We start from the raw sequence: 22,012 nt of genomic DNA, 5'->3' as shown, positions 1-22,012 counted from the left end.
ATTTAGATGCCTAAACAAGAGTTGAGCTCTTTTGAAAATCCACCCCCAAGTATTGAGTTTGAGCACTTGAAAATCCGGCCTTGAGGTCAGTCTCCTAGAGTCTGTGACTTGCTCTGGGATCTCCCAAGGTGAGGTGCTAAATAAATATAAAATTGTATTCTCCTCGGGCAGTGAACAGCATTATACAGTTGAATGGAAGGCTCTGGGAAGACTCATTTGCTGATAACATCTTGATATTTGTTGCAGGAGCAGGATGTATACGCTGCTGTCTGGACTTTATAAGTACATGTTCCGTAGGGATGAGTACTGCATTTTGATCCTTGGGCTGGACAATGCGGGGAAAACGGTATGTGCTTTTAGTTACCCGTTAACACGGAGGGCACATGCAGCCCCACTCACTCCTCCCCAAAAACACAACTGTGTTAGCGTGGCCAATTTCTTCCCTGGTGTCAATTCAGTTGTTTCAATGGTGTTATCCTAAGTATGAATTTGACCCCCACGCATCTAATTTTAGTACAATAAGCCTTCAGAGACACAGAAGCATGGGCTTCTTTAAGCACATAATCACCTGTGAACTCTTCCATGGCTCTGTGCTGTAATGGGAAAGCTAAGGGCTGTGTTGTGTTCTAAGATTTCATGGAGAATCCTGATCCAATAGGGGGAGAACAGGTCTTGGATAGGATTGTCCTTGCCAATAAAGTGTATCTAATACTAGCTAGTTTTATTTCTTCTTCCCTTCCAGACCTTCCTTGAGCAGACTAAAACCCGATTTAACAGGACCTACAAGGGGATGAGCTTATCCAAAATCACTACCACTGTGGGCTTAAACAGTAAGTGAATCTGCTTAGAGGTTCTTTGCCGCCTCCTACAAAGTTAGACAACTAGTGATCATTCCAAGAGTTTACGCTGTGAAAATAATTCCTGATAAGAGCAACCCGACCAACACCCCCACCTGCCCACACACGCTTTAAAGAGCAAATGGACTTCTCCATCAGATGGAGAAAACATGCTGGATCTGAAGGCGAGTGTGATGATGCTAAGCCAAATTCGGCCCTGTAACACCATTGAGGTTAGTTAGCCTGATTCGGATCTTATTTACTCTGGTGTAACTCCACTGAAATCAAAGGGTTTGTATCTGCTGTTGCCAAGGTGAATTTAACCCGCTAACGATAGGTACTGCTATCCTGCTGAGAATTAACAGTGTGTGTGTTGACTCTTCCAACCTGCCTTCCCTCTTGTCGGACTCTGCCGGCCTGCCTGCTTGAGAGAATAGTCAGTCTGCATTGGGTTATTTTTTCTTTTTTCCCTGCTCTAGTTGGTACTATTGATGTGGGAAAAGCCCGGCTAATGTTCTGGGATCTTGGAGGGCAGGACGAGCTGCAGTCCCTCTGGGACAAGGTAGGGGAAATAACTTTTCTATTTTAAATGTTTTGTGTCTCAGAGTTGCAGAGAAACAAGGTTACTTTATAATTAGCCAGCCCTGCTCCTTAGCACTGCCCCTTGTGCTGTTGTTCCACTTATCTGAGAGTCACAAAAATTAATATTTAACAGTTACAGATAGTTTTACAGACACTAACTACTTCTCACAGCACCCATGTCAGGTAAGTACCACTATTATCACCCCTATGTAACAAGTAGAGGAAATTGGGACAGAGCTTAATTACCCCAGAAGTTGTTATGTGCACAAAACCACAGAGAGACGTGGTAGCCTAGCCTGGATAGCTTCTTAAAAGACATGTTACTAAATGTAAAATAGGGATATTGATCCTGACTTTCATTATATAGTGCTTCTCACCCACAATCTCAAAGTGCTTTACAAGAGCTAGGTATTATGGCTCAAACAGGAGTTACGGGTTTGATGCAAAAATTATTGGGGGAGCTTTTCTGGCCTGTACTACAGGAGGTCAAATAGTCCCTTGTGGCCTTAAAAATCTATGAAAGCCAGTATTAAAACTCAGGAATTCTTGGCTCGACCATGCCTCTTGGTTATTACAGCACTGTGCAAAAGTAAAATCTGTAACTGTTATCAGCACCAGTCTCCATCCCTAAGAACCCTGCGTGCTGGGCACTAACCTCTCCAGCAGAGTCCTGGGTCGAGTTCTAAGCTACATTGCCAGGAAGAATTATTACACACCCTTCACAATGGCATCTGGCGGCTGTCCATTGTAAAAATTGAATAAATGTACCTGCTGGTCAGCCAGACAAGCCACCTTTACTGTTGGGTGTACTTGTCTGACAATAAACAGATCCTCATGGCTGCCGGATCAATAGTTAACAAAACACTTGACTAAACATACGTTGTACCATGCTCTAAAAGCCACCCAATCCACACTGGTGAACTGTTGGATGAGGCCAGCTCAACAGACGCAAATCCGTTTCCTGGAGTTTTGTCACCTCTACGTAGCCCTTTGTGAATTTGTGCACATCAGAAAACATCCACACAGCTGAGTACCGCTGTTGGGCTCTGCCTAAGAGAGCCTGTGGCACTGGAGTAGCACAAGGTACTGTAAGTTGTGATTGAGGTGTATTGGCAGAATTCAGTAGGAGGAGCAGGCAGTGCATCTTACCTGTCTGGATAGAGGAACTTCGGCAGATCTGTGGGGATGGAGCTTGCAAAATTAACTGCCGGACGGTGCCTGGCTAAGCTATTTGATCTCAGTCCGTCTCTTTCATGAGTACCAAAAATCATATTAAAATCACATCAACATTGAAAAGAGAAGCAAGTAGCCCCCGCTGTTTGATGCTAACACCTGTGCTGTGATTTCAGTACTATGCTGAATCCCATGGGGTCATCTATGTAATCGACTCCACTGATGAAGAGAGGCTCTCGGAATCTAAAAGAGCTTTTGGTGAGTATGCTGGGCTTTTACCTGTTATGTACTTTTCATTATATCCTATGGAAACTTCCTCTTATTTCAGTAAACCCCTTTGGGCCACTCTCATCGAAACATACAGTTGATTTTATTATGCATGTGACCACCTGTGTGCATAGCATGGCTTGCAGACTGCGTGGTCATTCTTTGCAGGTATACGTTTTGAAATCAATGGGGCTGTTTGGGCGTGTTGCCTGTTCTGTCATTCAGACATTGTTATTAACAAAACCTTTAGTTGTAGTCGCCTTTAGTTGTTTTCCTCGTCTGTCAGTATTTTGTCCCTTAACCAAATGTAGCAAATTTTTTATAACCAGGTGTTAATCTATCCAATTAATACCTGCATAAAATACTCACTGTTGATCAAGGTTAAGGGTGGAAGTTGTGATGTTTTCGTACCACGATGAATTTGGCTCTAGAAGATTTGGTTAAATTAAACAGTGATGCATGTGGTGCCTTTCACTCCTGTCTGTCTATCCAGTCAATGTAATTTTTGTATTTGGAGGAGTCTGTGTGTTCTAGAGTTACCTAGACGTTGCCTGTTTCTGTGCCTTACAGAGAAAGTGGTCACCAGTGAAGCTCTGGAAGGGGTTCCTATACTGGTGTTAGCTAACAAGCAGGATGTAGAGGTAAGATCATCTCCTGAGGTGCCACCCCCATAGATTGTGTTCTCAACTGAGCAAATATTATTTTAGCTCAAAAAAGGTGGGCCGTGTATTCACTCTGCATTTGTTTCATGCTCTTAGGCTGGTCTCTGCTGAGCAATGGCAGTACTTTCTTGCTATTACATGTAATTGCTGTGAATTTAATGTTCAAGTATTTTCCTCTCCGCCCCCCACTGTAAAATGACTCTATAGCAAATATTTCCATCTTTGCAGTAGCTGTCGTGTACTTTATGTAAACACCAACACCGTATGTGACTTTTTTTTTTTTTTTTTTAATATTGACCTAATACAGCTGATCCAATCTTTGATGAGTATCAGGGGGGTAGCCGTGTTAGTCTGAATCTGTAGAAAGCAACAGAGGGTCCTGTGGCACCTGTAAGACTAACAGAAGTATTGGGAGCATAAGCTTTTGTGGGTAAGAACTTCACTTCTTAGCCCTTGCATCTGAAGAAGTGAGGTTCTTACCCACGAAAGCTTATGCTCCCAATACTTCTGTTAGTCTTAAAGGTGCCACAGGACCCTCTGTTAATCTTTGATGAGTAATAATACCCAATTAAACTCTGTTTGTGCTGTGCTCATGTAACATCATACCAGCGTGACAACTCATGTGATGAGATGCTCTCATTCCTCTTTCCTTTAACCAGACCAGCACTACCCAATGAGACAGCCTGTGCTACAGCGCTCCATCGGAAAAAGCTGTGGATTACAGAGGAGACAGCCTGTTTTTTCTGGGGTTTATAATTTCAAAACTCTCGGATATCTAGAATTACAGAATAGACCTATTGTAGTTTCAGATCAGATTGTGGATTCTGTTTGGGTGACAGTTTGCTGTTCTAAGGAAATATAAGACTTCACCCGTCTCTTTCCTTTTTGCATAGGGTCTACCTGGAATTCCAATAGCTGCAGTACCACCTGTCATCCTCTAGAGGGAGCCAGATACATTTAATAGGCATGTAGGATTTTCAGGACCAGCTCACTGGTCTAACAGGTCTCGTATCCTACTTCTGGCAGGAATCAGTACCTGATGCCTCAAAGGAAGTTAATGCCGACTGCCCTCTGCCCCTGAGTAAAACCCCTAGCTAGATCCCTCATGACTGTGACGTACCTTTCTGACCCCTGAACCCATCACTTGATGCCTTAGGGGATTTGATTATCCTTATTTTAGAACATCTGTACCGATGTTATCACTCTTAAATGTAACCATTTAAAAAATAATCTAGCCCTAATCAAGAGGCCGCATGGTCTAGAAGAATTAGTATGGGCCTGAGAGCCAGGGCCTCCTGAATTCTAGCCCTAGTTTTGCCACTGACTAGCTCTGTGACTTAAGAGAGTCAGTGACATCCTCATTTCAGATTCTTTGTCTGTAAAAGGAGCTGCTTTACTGTGGGGAAACTGGAAGATAAGCTGCCATGAAACACTGTAACTTACACCAAGGCCCCATAATCCATTTCCATCTTCGCTCTCAGATTCAGCCACTCACAACCAGTCATACACACTGGGGCCAAGAACTGTTCCAGTTTGCCCTGGCACTTCAGAGTAGCGGCATTTGGCATTGTCAAAAGCATAAACTACAAGTTCAATGCAAAGAGGCTACACACGGCTCACAGGAGCATGGAACCCCACCACTGGGATATTAAGAGACGCTGTGTTGTATCGGATGTATAGTCAGTGCTGATCTGATTCTTCAGAATTAGAACTTTTCAGCCAATCTAAATGCAAAGACAGACTGATTTGGTGACAGCGCTATGAAACCTCACAGTTTCTCCCACAAAGATATTTCAAGTGGTTTTGAGTAGGAATCCCTAATGTTTGAAAAGTTTACCTTTTGTTTGATTGCTTATCATAGTAAAACCTGCATAAATGTGAACTTACCCTCTTTTTCCCGTGTGAACGGTATTATAAAAATGTCAAACCAAAACTTCTGGACCACAATTATACTGTGGGAAAATTGTGGGGCTGAAACTTCATGCAAAAAACATTTCATTTTGGAAAACTGTGACCTGGCCATTTAGAACATATGGTGAGTATTGGCTGTGGTATGTAAATCTAGGGAGATGTGGTCATTGCAAGGGAATCGTGTCTCATTTCTGAAAATTATGTCAAACTCCAGAGCTTTGGAGAGCCCCCCCCCCTTTTTTTTTTCTGATAGGCCTTACAGAAAGACATGGGAGAAGTATTGGTGAATAGCTGTGTGTTCATGGAGTTTGGTGTAGTAGTTGTTAGTGGTGCAGAATTTAGGACATTTGCCTCTTCCTGCCCCATTGGCAATTCCAATTTTTGATGATACCTAGTTTATGTAGCACTTTTCAGCAGTGGATCTCAACATGCTTAATAAAGGAAGCTTGTATGAATAGCCTCATTTTATAGGTGGGGAAACTGAGGCACAGAGGCGGTGACTTGCCAAAGGTCACCTAGCCTGTCAGTGGCAGAGCCGGGAATAGAACCCAGGTCTGAGTTCCAGGCCAGTGCTGTATCCAGTAGGAAACACTGCCTCCCTACTATTTTAACCTCTCTATAAAATAAGATTATATGCTAGTAAACAAAGAATACCATGGCAGATGGGGTATGCTGGTCATGCATTTTCTTTTCTTTAAATGTTTCTCACAGTCAGGGTTGCTGCCCATCCTGGAATTAGCGGAACAGTCCCAGTCTTATTCCTGACCTGTTAGTCAGTTGCTCATGAGGTATTTAAAGAGCCCATATTTATTTCAGGCATATTCCTGACACTGTGGCCCTGCAACACCAGTCGAGGATGTGCAAATAGACAGGAAGAAGAAGAACAGGAGTACTTGTGGCACCTTAGAGACTAACAAATTTATTAGAGCATTTATTATTAGTCTCTAAGGTGCCACAAGTACTCCTGTTCTTCTTTTTGCGGATACAGACTAACACGGCTGTTACTCTGAAACTTGTCAAATAGACAGGGTCCCTACACTTGGAGCACTTCCCCTGTGGCCCTCTCCAGATCCGTCATAAAAGAATTTAAGCCTGCTCCTAAGATTTAAAAGCAAGACCATTTTGGGAAGTGACTGTGACTTCGAAACAGCCATTCCTCATAAAAGGGATTTTGTGGAATTGGCTGTTTATGGAGAGCTGAGGTGCAGATTTATTCCTCAAGTGAAAACATTGTTTCCCCAGTTATGTGACTTTGCTTTGAAATAGCTAATGCATCTGACCTTTCCAGAGCAGTCCTTGCGTGGGTTGTATTGTTGTAATGACATGCTGTTCTGTGTGCTAACCGATCTGGTTTCCGTCACCTTGTTCTTAGTTTAGATGGTTTTACATCAGAAACAAAATGACGTTCTAAAACATCTCTTTACTAGTAAGCCATGCTGACGTTCTTTCCCATGCACAAAACATTCAAATGTGTCTGGCCAAAAGGAATGGTGATGTACCTTCCTCCTCCACTGCCTTTTCAGGATCCCAATTGATGCCTTCCTTTTGGAGGCTTCGATAGAGCAATTGCTCTGTCAAAAGTGGTGTCCCCCCGTATCAACAACCTACATCTGACCCCACAGCTGTTTTTCCTCTTGAGACAATGTAGGATAAATCCTCAAAGCAGATTCATCATCCTAGTGCTTAATGAAGTCAGCATAAACCCTGCTTTGGTTTTCCTCTGGCCTGCATTTCCACTGTGGGTCAATGATTGCCTCGTTCTATAAGTCACAATAACCATCATAGCCAGGGCAACAAGAAAGAGAAGTGACCGAAATAGAGTAAAAGTTGTTCCTAGCCCCCTGGATGACTACAGCATTCAAAACGACTATTAGGGTGGGGAGGGAGTGGAGCCTCTCCCAAGTTTGTTCGCGCAACTGAGCGGTGAAAACATCTCCCCCAAGGTCCTTCGTAGAGTTCTGGACACGGTGAAGTAGACTGACTCTCTGGGCCTCTACGTTGCAGCACAGAAGGGCTTCCAGTGGCCAAACATGTGAAGTTGATAGATCATGGAGAATGGTGGTTGGTGTGTGTGTCCCTTGGAACTACAGTGCTTTGGAAAAGCCTCTAGGCTGGCTATTTTGCACAGGACAGAGCGAGCAGCAGTGAAGATGGTCTTTCTCATCCTGCTTTCTTTTGTGCTGGCCAATTCTCCAAAGCCTGTGAGTGGGAGCCTGGGATATCTTCTGAAAGCCAAATCAGTTTCCAGCTTATATTGAGTCTAATATCAAACTAACCTGGTGGTGTAGCGGTGTCCACTGTTCCACATGGGTGAGGGTCAAGTCTGTAAAGTCTTGTCCCTTCTGCAGGGGTTGGATGAGAGAAGTCACCACCCTACTATTGTGACACAGCCCCTCTGTTGAGCAGTAGCAGATGTTGAGGCCTTGCTTGTTGGCTTCCGAGTGGAGGAGAAACCAGTGATGCAGAGTCTGGCTATATTCAAAGTGTAACCTATTGACTGTATTGACACACATACCAATCCTGGAAGACAGATGCCAGCAGTCTCTTCTTTCAGCAGTCTCAGCCCAGCACCAAAGCCTGATTCCCAGGGAGCAACTCTGCCTCTAGAATTGACTCGAACCAGAGCCCACAGCAGAGAACAAATGCTCCTGGTTTGCACACCACTCCCTCTATCCCAGAACCTTTGGCAGCCAAAATCTAACACGAGTATTTCTTCCAAGACTAAAGTTGCTTGCGCACAGAGAAAAAGAACTCGGAAGACTGGATGTAACAATACCACCAGATGATGCTTGCTGTAACAATAGTGTGCCTTACAGGCCTATTTGGATCGGTACAAGTGAATTCATTGAAGCTGGTACACTTTGGACCTAGCTGGCTGTTGTGGTACAGTTATAACGCTTGGGGTTGTGATGTTGTGTGGGCTGTCTATGTGCCCACACTAGCGGGAAGGGGGAGATTAAAGGGGGAATATGCAGTTGAGAGGTAAAAGCCCCCTATTACTTAAGGCCTAGATCCTGCCATTCAGGAGAGTTTCTACAGCTTGGGGTAGCGTATGTACATATGCCCCCTCTGCTCTATCCCAAAATACCAGTTCAGGGCGTAGAACTGTTATCGTCCCTGACTCCAGATCGTAACACACAACATCCTACAGGGCCCTCTCACCTCTTCTCTTGCATCTTGCTGCTCCTTGGAATTTCGGAGATTCTGAAAAGTCACATCGGACGAAATGAGTCAGTGCTCTCTGCTAGCCACAAGCCTTCTGTGGAGAATCTGATGTAACTTATCAAAACATGACAAGCTGAATGTTGTCCCTTCAACTTCCATTACCTCAAAGGTTTTAATGTCCATCAGCTTAGCACTGCAAAGTCGCACTTACCAAAAAAAAAGTCATGTTACAGTAAATACTACACATTTCCTAGCGGGCGTAGGCAGCACTCTTCATCCTCGCTAGTACTGATCTTGGCCTGAATTTCCATTTGTCGGGAGGTGATTAGTTCTGCCCTTCTTGTTGCTCAGCGAACATTGTGCTGGGGTGACTTCAGTGGCTGAGAGGATGCCTACAAAATCTGTAGGGGTGCAATCATTTCAGTGTGGTGGTGGTCTCACTCACCTTCCAGACCCTCTGTTGGGAGTTCTGCCTCTCCCAAGGACCCAGTCCGACTCACAACGCCGTTAGTGTTCGAGTGCGCCATGCAACAGTTAGCTGTTCATCAGGTGGCTAGACGTGTCGTATTTACACATTGCAGCTGGTTAAAGAAGCGTAGAGCTGAGTGTTATGGCTCCATGGCTGGCGGATTGTAGCATATGGTCTAAGTAGTACAGTGGATTTGTACACTCTCCTTTCGCTACTGGAGAGCAGGAGTTCAAAGCCCAACTTGGGGCACAAGACCAAATGGTTTCCTATTAGTCCTGGTTGGTTCACAGGAAGTTGCACAACTAGCAGTCACTGTTCGAGTGCAAGACAGGGCTAGAATAGCAAGGAGAGGGGCACAAGGCCACATTCAGGGCATTGGCTGAGCTGGGCAGGGAACCATATGCTAACCCTGTCTCAAACTGCCCATAGCCCCTCGCTTTCAGGAGCATTGAATAATAATGGCACTCCCTTACAGCACACTTCCTCAGAGGACTCACCTATGTTAACCATGCAACGCCTCAGTGCACTGCACTAGATATCAAGGATCATTATCCCCATCTTGCAGACAAGGAAGATAAATTTAAGGTCTAGCCTTGTAGAAGATGGATTTTCTTCTGACGGGCACAATCTGCACAAATTACACTAGTAGGGTTCTTTTTCCTTGTCTGCATTAATTGTGAGTGCAAAATCCTGCTCCTTGGACAGATAAAGACCTGATTTGCTCCTTGAACAAGATACTTAACTGGCTCAAAGGAAGGTGTGAGTGTGTAACCAGCTGCAGGTTCAAACTATGCTTGCAAAGAGGGAGGCTAGGCTAATGCCTAATTAAAAATAAAGCACTTAAATGACCTGTCCAGGACTACTCAGAGAGTATCAGTGTTGGAACAGGAATTAGAGCTTATGAGATCCCAGCTCCCAGACTTTTGCTTAGGTCACCACATCTCTTCTCCACCCTCCTGCTCTAATTTAGAAATGTGGAAACTCTGCATTGGCCTGTGTGTCAAATCATTTCCTGTGGTTAACATTCATATGTACATTAATCACCTTTTAATTAATCTTAAGTCTGTTTAGGTCTTTTAGAGGCTTCTTAATTAATCATTGCTGGTTTCTGGAGCCTGAGCTCCAACTGTCTTTTGCTTAAGTATGTAAGAAAACGTCAGTGTGGCAGTTAGCAAGCAGGATGCGAATAATGATGAGATCATGGCTTTCCGTTGACAGACAGACAGTGTCACTGAGGGAAGCCAGAAGAAAAATTTCAACAGCTACACTTTCATTTGACCCTAATGTGTTCTGAAGTTTCCGCAATCTGTGTTTGATTAGCATCACCTTACAGTGACAGGAACGACACTTAGAGAGGTGAGAACTACAGGATTCCAGTGGTGCCAGGAGGAGGGGAGAACCAAAGTTCTCTTACCATTCTGACCCGGGAGGACGTAAGCTGAAAGCCTGATTCGTTATTCTGAGAAGGTTCAAGCTTCCTCATGGCAATGTTGTGTCGGGGAAGGTTGGGAGCAGGGTAGGTCATATTGGCCTTCATCTTTTTTTATTCACTTTCATGTTCTAAAATCCACTCTAGCAATCTGGGCATGTGTACAACATACCTGCATCCAAGAACTGGTCAACCTATGTCAACCAAGAACAAACTGACCCAATGGCATAGAAAGTACGCAGGCAAAGCGAGTTCCAGAGTCAAGAGCCAACTAAGAATAGACTACCCCCCGCCAGAAGAAAAGTCTAGGGAGGCCACATCAGCTGATAGAAATGTTGCAGAGACTTGAGATGACATCTGAGCCATTTTCTTTGAGTGCTGCTAGTGCACTCAATGCTAAGGAAACACCATCCCTTTCCCAGGGTCTGCTACAGAAACAGACAAAGCAGTTCCTTTCCGTCTAGGATTCTGGCCGGAGCTGGGGTTGGTGCAGGCCCCCTGTTGAGGTGGTTTTGGAAAGGCTTTGTGAAGTTCAGGTGTTGTAGGGAGTGATTTGGAGGAGGAGGGCTTGTTTGGTGGATGGGAAGAGGGAGCCTTTCCATGCACGTGGGTTGGAAAGGGATACAGAGGGTGCTCTGCTCTGTACTTCACTCCGCAGAGGATATCAGTCTGTGTCACTAACCCACTGCACAATTTGGGATGATAGTGTCTACTTGGGAGAGGCCTGTGCCTTGGAGAGCCAGGTTAACATACCTAAATCTAGACACGTCTGAAGCTAGTGGGGTCATTGCTACACTTTCAAAAACATTAAAGCTCACTCCAAAGGCAAGAGCATTCAGTTTCAGATGGAAACAAATGAGGATGATGCTGTGATGCTCTGGTTAGCGATGGTCAGAAAGCAGAGTCCAAGTGGAGCACCCTGGACAACAGCTGAAAACCTCTCTGCTTTCAGTAGGAGGCGGAATACTGGAAACTGCTCGGGCACAGTAGGCTCCATGTCGGAGGGGTGGGACAACGATCTCTATTGTAGCATGTGAGGGTTATATTTTATGGCTTCCCTTACAGACCTGTCTGTCGATCCCTGACATCAAGACAGCGTTTAGCGACTGCATTAACAAAATTGGGAGGAGAGACTGCCTGACACAGGCCTGCTCAGCTCTCACTGGGTAAGTGTGGGTCTGGACAGTGTCCTGGGGAAATACTGCCGCAACCAAGTGTACGTTGCTCGAATGGGCTAACCACTTGCAGGGTGCTCAGAGAAGTGGGACAGGGAAAAGGACAGTATTATGTGGGTCTGGTAAGAGTCACACAAGGGAGCCCTGCTTCCTTGTCGGGGCCTAGGGATGTCTGTGTGCATTGCTCATCTGCACTATGGCCAGGTACCCTCCCTGGTTCATGAACATGTTCAGTGCTATAGGACCTTGAGACTCTGGATTGTGCAACGGTTTGTGACATGGCTTTATTGCTTAATGACCCAGCACCATGATCCCAGTTGCATGAGTTAACTTTGCTGCAAGCCTTTTTCCAGAGAAAACCAAATGGGAATATGACTGCATTTGTGACACTGGCAGTGGGAGGGGTGGATGAGTGTCCATTCTCAGAAGAAAAGTAACTACCTTCTTGCCATCCTTCTGGTTTCTCAGGCAAGAGATGTACTTACATTTCTAAGTAGATATGGCTGAGTATAATACTGCAGCATGAATGTACAAATGACTGAGGTGCTGCTTGTGGTTAGAACAATGGGTTAGAAGTCAGATCACTCGGTGTAACCTTGAAAAAAATCACGTAACTTCTCCAAATGTTGCCCTCTGTACAGTGGGGCTAACAATCACTACCTACTTTGTATAAAGCTCTTGAGTCTTGGAATGAAAAGTGTTACTCTGTATAAATGCAAAGTAGTATTATGAGGGCTTGTCTACATTACCGGCTGGATCCATGGGCAGCGATCTATCCAGTGGGGGTCGATTTATCACATCTAGTCTAGACGTGATAAATCAACCGCTGAGCGCTCTCCCGTCGACTCTGGTACTCCGCCAGGGTGCAAACGTTTTGATCTGAGGAATTTTCTTTCCCCGTGCTGTTCTGAGTTTGGGGTTTGAACTAATGGAAAATTAATTAAGAAACTCAAACCGTGTTGAACCCTGGCAGAGCTGTGAGTTCCCTGGAGCACCCAGTCACACAAGGGAGCACTGCAAACTGGACTCAAGTGAGTCTGGGAGGTTTGCAGACCTGGAGACAGAGCTGGCCAGACATTCATAGTAAAGTCCCCACCTTGTCAAATGTTGAGTGATTTGATGCTTTGCATGAGACTTTCACACAGCCACTAACTACCAGCAAATTGGATCTAAAACATGGTGTATGAGCTGGGACCCAAATTAAAAGGCATAAACAGCAGGGAACCGAAGAGAAGAATTTTTAAATGTTTTTAAATTTGATGCATACAACTGAATCCTGTTCCTCAGATGCATGAGAAGCCAGTGTAATAATCCAAATGAAGGATTGCAGGGAATAGAGAGAACTAAACGTGCTGGGGTGGGTGGTCGGCCTGGCGGGGACAGTGACTCTGCTTTTGTCTTGTGTTTCCTCAGCAATGGGGTGAACGAGGGAATCGAGTGGATGGTGAAATGCGTGGTGAGGAACATTCACCGGCCGCCGAGGCAGAAGGACATCACGTAAGAAGGTGCTGGACAGCTTCTTCCCATTCAGACTGCTCTTTCTACAGAAGAAAATCCGCAGGACTCGTATTACACCTGATTCTTTCATAGCTTGTTTGTTTTGGAGGCAAACATTCGTTTTCTATATCTAAAAAGAACTGTAAGAGCAAAGGATTTGGACTAGAAAATGTTTCTAGCATTGTGTATTAATCCCTTGGCCTGAGAGCACACAGCCTTCCCAAATACTGAGTGGTAACTCATGCTCCAGCCAGGCTGTGCAAGGGCAGAGGATTTAGAGATTTCTACTTCATCGCTTTAGGCTGTGGGATGTATGATTCTTGGGTTCTTAATCTAATAGATGCGAGAGACCAGTTCACTGGATTCTCATGTTCCAGTCCCTGATGGAAGCTACTTCTAACCCTTAATTGTAACAAAGGTGGCAGCGGTGTGGGGGTGAAGGACAGAGGGGAAAGGTCTGCACTCCACCACCCCAGTGATCATTGTAGGTGGTGTTACTGGCCTTATTTATGCAGTTGTTAATGCAATGGGTAGGGTCAATGTTGATTATATTTCTATTCCCACTGTGGCAAAGTTGAGCTGTGACTTTACAGTACCACAGAGATGGAAGCCAGCCCCCCAGCAGCTGTATGATGGCATGTAAGCTCACAATGGGCTATTTTAACGGGAAAATGACCTTCAGAAGTGTCGCCTCGTGTTGATTGTCAATAGCACTATTGTGCTATCTGTCTAACTGAGAGAATACCTGGTGTCTGTACTGTAATGAGGAGGGATTGGGGCCCTCTGTATGTGTGTTCCAGGATGAAAGCTGTGCCTGTAAGCTGGGTGGGATAAGTATACAATAAAGCTTCATGCTTCTCTGCCTGTCTCCCTTGCTGATGTTGTTGTTTTATAGGCCTCCACACTAAGATATTAGTGTCAAGTATCCGAGGGGTAGCCATGTTAGTCTGGATCTGTAAAAGGCGACAAAGGCACCTTATAGACTAACAGACGTATTGGAGCATAAGCTTTCGTGGGCGAATACTCACTTCGTCAGACGCATGACGCATGTTCTGACGCAGTGGGTATTCACCCACGAAAGCTTATGCTCCAATATGTCTGTTAGTCTATAAAGTATCAGTGGCACTCGCCCTTTGCAGCAGGTTTCTGGTCACTGGAAACGAAATAGAAAGAATGCAGAAATGCCACTCTCCCAGCCAAACCACATTTACCCCAAGCCTGTTGGCGCCTGCTAATGTGATCAGAAACTACTAATGAGCTATTACCTGCACAAGTGCTCCCTTAATTCCTCTTTTGAAACAAGACACTACTTGAGTGACAGTTAAGAGCGGTTGTCAGGGGTGACTGGGTGCCGTGGCTATGCTAATATCCAGACACAGCTGGACATGAATGAGTGATTACCTTCTTGTGCAAGTTAAGTGGTATTTGTTTAAACCTTTGATACATTGCATTAACTGCCAGGTTCCTCTGAGGTTTTCCTGTGCAGTTTAAACTCAAAGCTGTGTGATAAAGGCTACGACTAATCCACTCGCCTCCAGGACAAGGGTCGAACCAGCTCTGAGCACTCGGTAAGAACCTGAGTACACAGTGAAGTCAGTGGAAGTTGTACGTGTTCACTGGAGAGTAGGCTCTGACCCAGGCCAGCAGTGATGAGAAAAGGAGTTTAGAAGGACAGTCATCCCATAAAATAGGATTTTGGCAAATAATCCTTTTGGAGAGGATGCGGCTAGGAGGAGTTTTTTTTTTTTTTTTTCAAACAGGCTGAACCCCATCTAATCAAATGAACCAGATGTGAGTCCTGTCCTTTAATACACGACTGGAACCTCCTCAGGTACTATGGGAAGGAGGGTGGATAAGAACCTCTCAAGAGTAGCTGGTTGGGCTGCTGTAACAGCCTAATGCTATACTGAAAGCATAGGTGTGAATCACCAAGAACTGACTGCCTTTGAATTCACCGGTTTCAGAGTAGCAGCCGTGTTAGTCTGTATCTGTAAAAAGAACAGGAGTACTTGAACAAGTACTCCTGTTCTTCTTTTTGAGGAGTACTTGTGGCACCTTAGAGACTAACAAATTTATTAGAGCATAAGCTTTCATGGACTACAGCCCACTTCTTCGGATGCACCTTTTCTGACAACATCTCCAACCCTGTGGGGAGGGTATTTAATAGTGGATGTGTTGGCGAATGCTGTGTGTTGTCTACCGCTGCAGGGAGCACAAGAAAATGGGGAACGTACAAAGAACCCTGACAACGAGCTGCATAATGGAAAAATTAAATTAAATTAATGGAGATATCCCATCTCCTAGAACTGGAAGGGACCCTGAAAGGTCATTGAGTCAAGTCCAGCCCCCTGCCTTCACTAGGCAGGACCAAGTACTGATTTTGCCCCAGATCCCTAAGTGGCCCCCTCAAGGATTAAACTCACAACCCTGGGTTTAGCAGGCCAATGTTCAAACCACTGAGCTATCCCTCCCCGCTCTGCTCTCTTGCACCAATAACTGATGTGTTACCTTCCCCAGCTGTGTAATTCCACTGATGCACAGGCCTTCGCACACAGAGCCCAGGACTGTGTGGTACTGGATGCATGTAAAGGGCTACAAACAAGGCATGAACCTATTGCAGAGGATGTTGAGACCCATATTGCTTGCACTTAACCCAGGGTGGGTGCAGCGTATATCCACTGCAGACAGGAGGATTATTCTGAGTTTACCCCACTCAATGAGAGCAGAATTTGGGCCATTTGGCTTTTGAAGTCACCCTAGTTTGGAGAAGGGGAAAAGCCAGTGTGTCCTGATAAGTTACAGGAACAGTTTCAGAAGGCTGCATCGCTGTTCCCAGCACCTAAGGTGACCAGATGTTCCAGTTTTATAGGGACAGTCCTGATTTTTGGGGCTTTTTCTTACATAGACTCTTATTACCTCCCCCACCCCCATCCTGATTTTTCACACTTGCTGTCTGGTCACCCTGCCAGCACCAGTGTGGGATTTCTTCTCTCTTGCACCAATAACTGATGTTACCTTCCCCAGCTGTGTAAACAACGAGCTAACAGGTGTGAAGTGGCCTTGCTAAGGAGGAGCACAGCAGTTACAGATTTCTTCTTCCTTTAAAACAGAAAAGCCTCCTTGGAGGTGTTCTCAGCTGCCCGGACCCTCCAGTTCTGTGCTGAGGAAAGGGTGAAGTGAAAGAGAATGTGTTCTCAGACAGCAGTTGATACATCCCTCTTCCTTTAGGAAATTCCAGCCGACCCCTGCAGCACGTACCAACGCTACACAAGATGTCGGGGGAAAAAAGAAAATACTTTAATTGCCGCTCATGGGGAACCGGAGACTGAATGTAATTACTTAGTTTGAATGTTGCCAGGTGCCCCAGGCCTAAAACAGCCCGGCTCAGAAGAGCCGCCAAACTCCAGTAGGTTTAACACATGGACGACAGATCCTGTTCACCAGCAGCAGGATGGTCTAACCGCAACTCCCTTCTCATGCACAATCCGCTGCTCAGTGGAACACTTACTGCAGTGAGAGAGAGAGAGAGCAGGAATGTAAAATTGCTCCAGCAGTTGAATTCATTGAACGTCTCAACCTTAAACTGTGTGAGACAAAGCCCCCAAAGGGATGTAGGTAAAATTAATGGGACTTGGGGATTCAGATTGTCCAGGCAGCTTTGAAAATGAGTGTTTTTAGTACATTAGTATAGGCCTGTTCCTCTGCTGGACAGAGAGGCCAACAGTCACAGTGAAGTAAGTGAAACCGTAGATGAAAGGAGACCTGCCTATTTGGTGTGGGTGGTTTTTATTGAGTAGTTGCTTTGCACAGGGTTATAAGGAATAAGCCCTTTCTGTTTAAGTGGATGCCAGGGGCATTCCAGCCTTTCTGTCGCTCCCCCTTGCCCTGGGCAGGGTGGGGGACGATGTCTCATTTCTGTGCCAAAGCCCTAATTGTTCTAACGTCCAGAAGGTACAGTCCAGCTTTAAGGGCAGAATAACTTCCCCCTTCGCAGCAGGCTGAGCGGGGGCTCTGAATTTAAGCAAAACTCATTACGTTAAATCCAAGTTAAGAGTGGAAAGCACCAAACTTTCCTTTTCCCGTCAGCTCTTTATAAAGTCAATCATGTGATTTCCTCTCTATGCAGCAGCTCTGCCCAGCACCCTGCTCTCCAATGCTTGCTTATTATTCAGGATTTCTAGAGAGCACCAGAGGTGTGCCTGATGCTTTGCAGAGACATTGGGCCCTGGACCGAGAACCGTACAGTTAACAGCTCCTAAACCTGCAAGCTGCTCCGTACCGTCAAAACCCTTTGCCGGCATGGAGCTCCATGGCAGGCAATGGATTCTGTACAGAGACAGGGCCACCCAGGAAGAGCTGCTTGTAGACTGGGGCCTTGACATCACTCTTATAACTAATCCAAGCTCTCCATGGTGCCCAGATCATTTTCCCATTGCCATTTAAATCCATCGAATAGCCTGGAGAGGAGATGAAGTAGTTTTGATCAACAAAAAAGAAATCAAGTTGTAGGGAAGTGGAAGACTAAGCGCCTAGGCGATCAGGAATAACCCAGTATATTGATGGGTGCCCCACCTGGCATTACTCCAAAGAAAGCGCCTGAATACAGCTTCTTTTCCAAACTGTTACCATAAAGCGAACCTTCTTGCCTGTTACTCTCTTCCTCTGGTATGACCAGACTTTGAAAACGTGTTGTATGGCCTTGCACTTCAAGCTGGCAAGGATTCAGAATGCACCGGGTTTGCTCCTGGACAGAAAGGCAAATGTGAGCTCAATAGCTATTCACCTCCCCTTTGCAGCCCCTTCCTCTTCCCGAGGAAAGCGGCTTTCCTTTCTCTTGCCCAGTAGGTGGGTTGCAGATTTGCCATCTTAGAAACCAGTTGTCTTGTTTGCTCCAATCAAATGATGCTTGAAGTCTCTAACAAAGTAGAGTCCCACTTGTGAGCAATCCTCTGATAACAAACCACTGCATGCGCAACAGGGGAGAGCAGTAAGGCCATAGATGGCAGTTCACAAATGGTCACGTAGTGACTAGCTGGAAGAAAATGTGAACTATTTTAATTCTTTAAAGCGGTATGTCAAATTCCAGGGGGGGCTGTGTTTTGGGCAGTAAACTTTTGAGAATGGAAAACATTCATGCTTAAGCCTTTGTCTTCAGGTAAACCTTTCCAGTCACACACACAAATGCAGTGGATAAATCCAGGGAAAATGCCATATAAACAGAATGATTTCTAAACAGATCAGTGTTTTCCTTGAGGCACCAAATTCTCTTAAACAGCCTTTTGCCTGATAAAGTTAATCTTAGTGACTTAAATGAAAAGCGACTGATGGATGATGGCCTGCAGCCTGCCAGAGATTACAGAAAACCGAAGGGGCTTGTTTTGCATTACTAGCCACGCCAGCTTTGTTCTTACGCTGTGTACTCCAGTGAGTGCTCAGTGCTTATGTCAGGGAATGCTAACACGTTCCTTCTGCTGCCCATAAGGAATCAGACACCGACTAATGTTAGTGCTGGCAGACTGTTTGAGAAGGGGCCAGCTGTGTCAGGCTGGCTGAACAGACTGATTAGCAGTGGTTGAGGATGAGCAATGTTTAGCTCCTAACGTGATGATGGTCCCTGCTCTCTTCCTGCACCACAGCCAGACACCTCAGCCCTACCTGACAGGGTCCATTTAACGAAACAGTGTCTGGGTCAGTCTTTTCCAGCATTATAAATAACATATGCTCCTCCCACCCAGTCAAAGGCTTTCCCTGCATCCTGGGAGAGAACAGAAGGTGGAGGTCGGTGTGCCAGGGAGAAGGGGACAGTTGTTAAGTACTCTTGCTATGTTGGTGGAAGAATTCCACCACGATTTCAACAGCTTCCACCCCACCATTACCCTCAGCCTGGACCAATCTACACGGGAGGTCCACTTCCTAGACACCACAATACAAATAAGTGATGGCCACGTTAACACCACCCTATACCGAAAACCCACCGACCGCTATGCCTACCTTCATGCCTCCAGCTTCCACCCCGGACACACCACACGATCCATCATCTACAGCCAAGCACTGAGGTACAACCGCATCTGCTCCAACCCCTCAGACAGAGGCCAACACCTACAAGATCTTCACCAAGCATTCTCAAAACTACGATACCTGCACAAGGAAATAAGGAAATAAATCAACAGAGCCAGACGTGTACCCAGACAAGCCCAAGAAAGAAACCAACAGAACTCCACTGGCCATCACCTACAGTCCTCAGCTTAAACCTCTCCAACGCATCATCAGTGATCTACAACCCATCCTGGACAATGATCTCTCTCTTTCACAGATCTTGGGAGGCAGGCCAGTCCTCGCCCACAGACAACCTGCCAACCTTAAGCATATTCTCACCAGCAACCACGCACTGCACCATAACAACTCTAACTCAGGAACCAATCCATGCAACAAACCTCAATGGCAACTCTGCCCACATATCTACACCAGCAACACCATCACAGGACTTAACCAGATCAGCTACAACATCACCGGTTCATTCACCTGCACGTCCACCAATGTTATATATGCCATCATGTGCCAGCAATGCCCCTCTGCTATGTACATTGGCCAAACTGGACAGTCCCTACGTAAAAGGATAAATGGACACAAGTCAGATATCAGGAATGGCAATATTCAAAAACCTGTAGGAGAACACGTCAGCCTCCCTGGCCACACAATAGCAGATGTAAAGGTAGCCGTCTTACAGCAAAAAAAAACCTTCAGGACCAGACTCCAAAGACAAACTGCTAAGCTCCAGTTCATTTGCAAATTTGACACCATCAGATCAGGATTAAACAAAGACTGTGAATGGCTATCCAACTACAGAAGCAGTTTCTCCTCCCTTGGTGTTCACACTTCAACTGCTAGCAGAGGACCTCACCCTCCCTGATTGAACTAACCTCGTTATCTCCAGACTGATTCTTGCCAGCATATTTATACCTGCCCCTGGAAATTTCCATTACATGCATCTGACGAAGTGGGCATTCACCCACGAAAGCTTATGCTCCAATACATCTGTTAGTCTTAAAGGTGCCACAGGACTCTCTGTTGCTTTTTACAGATCCAGACTAACACGGCTCCCCCTCTGATACTATTCCTGAAGAAGAATTCTAGTAAGTGATTAAAGGTAGGCGGCTAATGGCGATTCCTGTTTCCTGGGCTGTAATGAAGGAGGCTAGTTGAGTTTTGAAGTTCTGACTTACTGGAGGGAGGCCCAAAAGCTTTGATGATTTATCACAGCCTGCACTGGGGCATTAACCACCCCCCCCACACACACACACACGTATCTTCTGTATCTGAGCAGTCACTGTACCTTCCCTTGGCAGAACAAATTCATTATCTGTACTTGATAATTTTTTTTTCTGAATACTTTCCAGGATTAGAATTAGTCACTGCAAGAAGCTGGCTTCAACGCAGAGGATTATTTTATATACAGAAGGGCTGATGGGAAACTTCTTTTTAATTGCTTTGAGTGAATTCCCTCCGTTGTACGAATTCCTAGGGGATCTGTGGCAGGCTCCTTCCCTTACTACCTTAATTTATAGCTGGAACCTTTCTGCCAGGTGGAGTCAGCAACGACAAGGACTGGATTCAATATCTAGGTTCTAGGGGTTCCTTTTAACAATACAGCTCAGAACTGGCATGAGCCCCTACCCCGTACTCTGGGAAAATTACACACCCTCCCTGGGTGCCTCTAAGAGGCAATACTGCCCCTCTGACAAGCACTGAGTCTGAGTATAGAAAAGAAAACTTGTGGTGTGAAAGTCCAACAAACAAATGGTCCTTTAACATGCTACTCCCTTCTCCCTCCACCACACCCCACTCACAGCTGTTCTTGTCTTTGGTCAGTGAAGACCCAGAGGTGCGTTCGCGTGACGGGACATTGGTCCACAGGGAAGGCATCGAGCAATGCCTTCTTTGCTGCTGCATCGGTCATTGTGTGTTGCTGCCGCCGCCGCTCTGGCCTCCACTCCACCACCGTGCCATCGTTCACTTTCCCGCCGCTCTGGCCTCCCCTCCACCGCTGTACCATCGTTCACTTTGCCGCTGCTCTGGCCTCCACTCCACCGCTGTGCCATCGTTCACTTTGCCACCGCTCTGGCCTCCACTCCATCACCGTGCCATCGTTCACTTTGCCGCCGCTCTGGCCTCCACTCCACCACCGTGCCATCGTTCACTTTGCCACCGCGCTGCTGCTTGGCTGTTCACCCTACCGCTGCCTGCTGCGTCATTCTGCTGCAACCTCTGTGATGTCTTGAGGTCCCACCACGTAACACCGCTCTCTGTGACCTCAGCAGTTAGTGGGGCAGCCTCACTGCTAGAGCAGGCTGGTCTGTCTCTTTTACTGCAGATACTTCACCACAGCAGGTCTAAGGCTTAGCACTTTGAGCTGGTTATCAGTGATTTCAACCTTGGTGATCTATCACAAAACAAAAAGATTCCCAATTGAGTCTAATCAGCTCTGTCATTAAACCGTGAAGAGATGAAAGGTCAAAATGGTGTCTAGGCGTCTTTAGGCAGAGACCACACCACCAGGTACAAATACTTGCCACGACCCACTCTCCTCTCCAGTGAGTTTTGAAACCCCTACTGCCTGCTTAGCAGGTGCAGTTCAGTTGTGGGTGACTACCCTCAATCAGGGCATACCACGCACAGTTCTGCTGCCCCCACTCACCCAACAACCACCTTTCATCACCCCTGCACCCAACATCAAAGTCACTTGCAATCCAACACCAGCCAAGAGTGATCATCTGGGCAAAACAGCTCCATCATACTGCGCACCTAGGCAGCAGGGCCGGCTCTAGGTTTTTTGCTGTCCCCCCCCC

General features: G+C 45.9%; 1 protein-coding gene across 1 annotated transcript; it reads left to right on the top strand.

Moving 5' to 3' along the window:
• Positions 1-246: 246 nt before the first annotated feature.
• ARFRP1 (ADP ribosylation factor related protein 1) lies at positions 247-14,034 on the top strand (the record flags this gene model as incomplete). The annotated part of the gene is given in 7 exon segments (XM_034787358.1): positions 247-346; positions 743-830; positions 1,316-1,398; positions 2,768-2,849; positions 3,429-3,499; positions 11,560-11,660; positions 13,083-14,034. Coding segments are annotated over 7 exon segments (606 nt in total). The 3' UTR covers positions 13,171-14,034.
• Positions 14,035-22,012: the final 7,978 nt, after the last annotated feature.

Source organism: Trachemys scripta, chromosome 12, assembly GCF_013100865.1.
Source record: "Trachemys scripta elegans isolate TJP31775 chromosome 12, CAS_Tse_1.0, whole genome shotgun sequence".
Classification (NCBI taxonomy): Eukaryota; Metazoa; Chordata; order Testudines; family Emydidae; genus Trachemys; species Trachemys scripta.
This window is presented reverse-complemented; position numbering and strand designations above follow the sequence as displayed.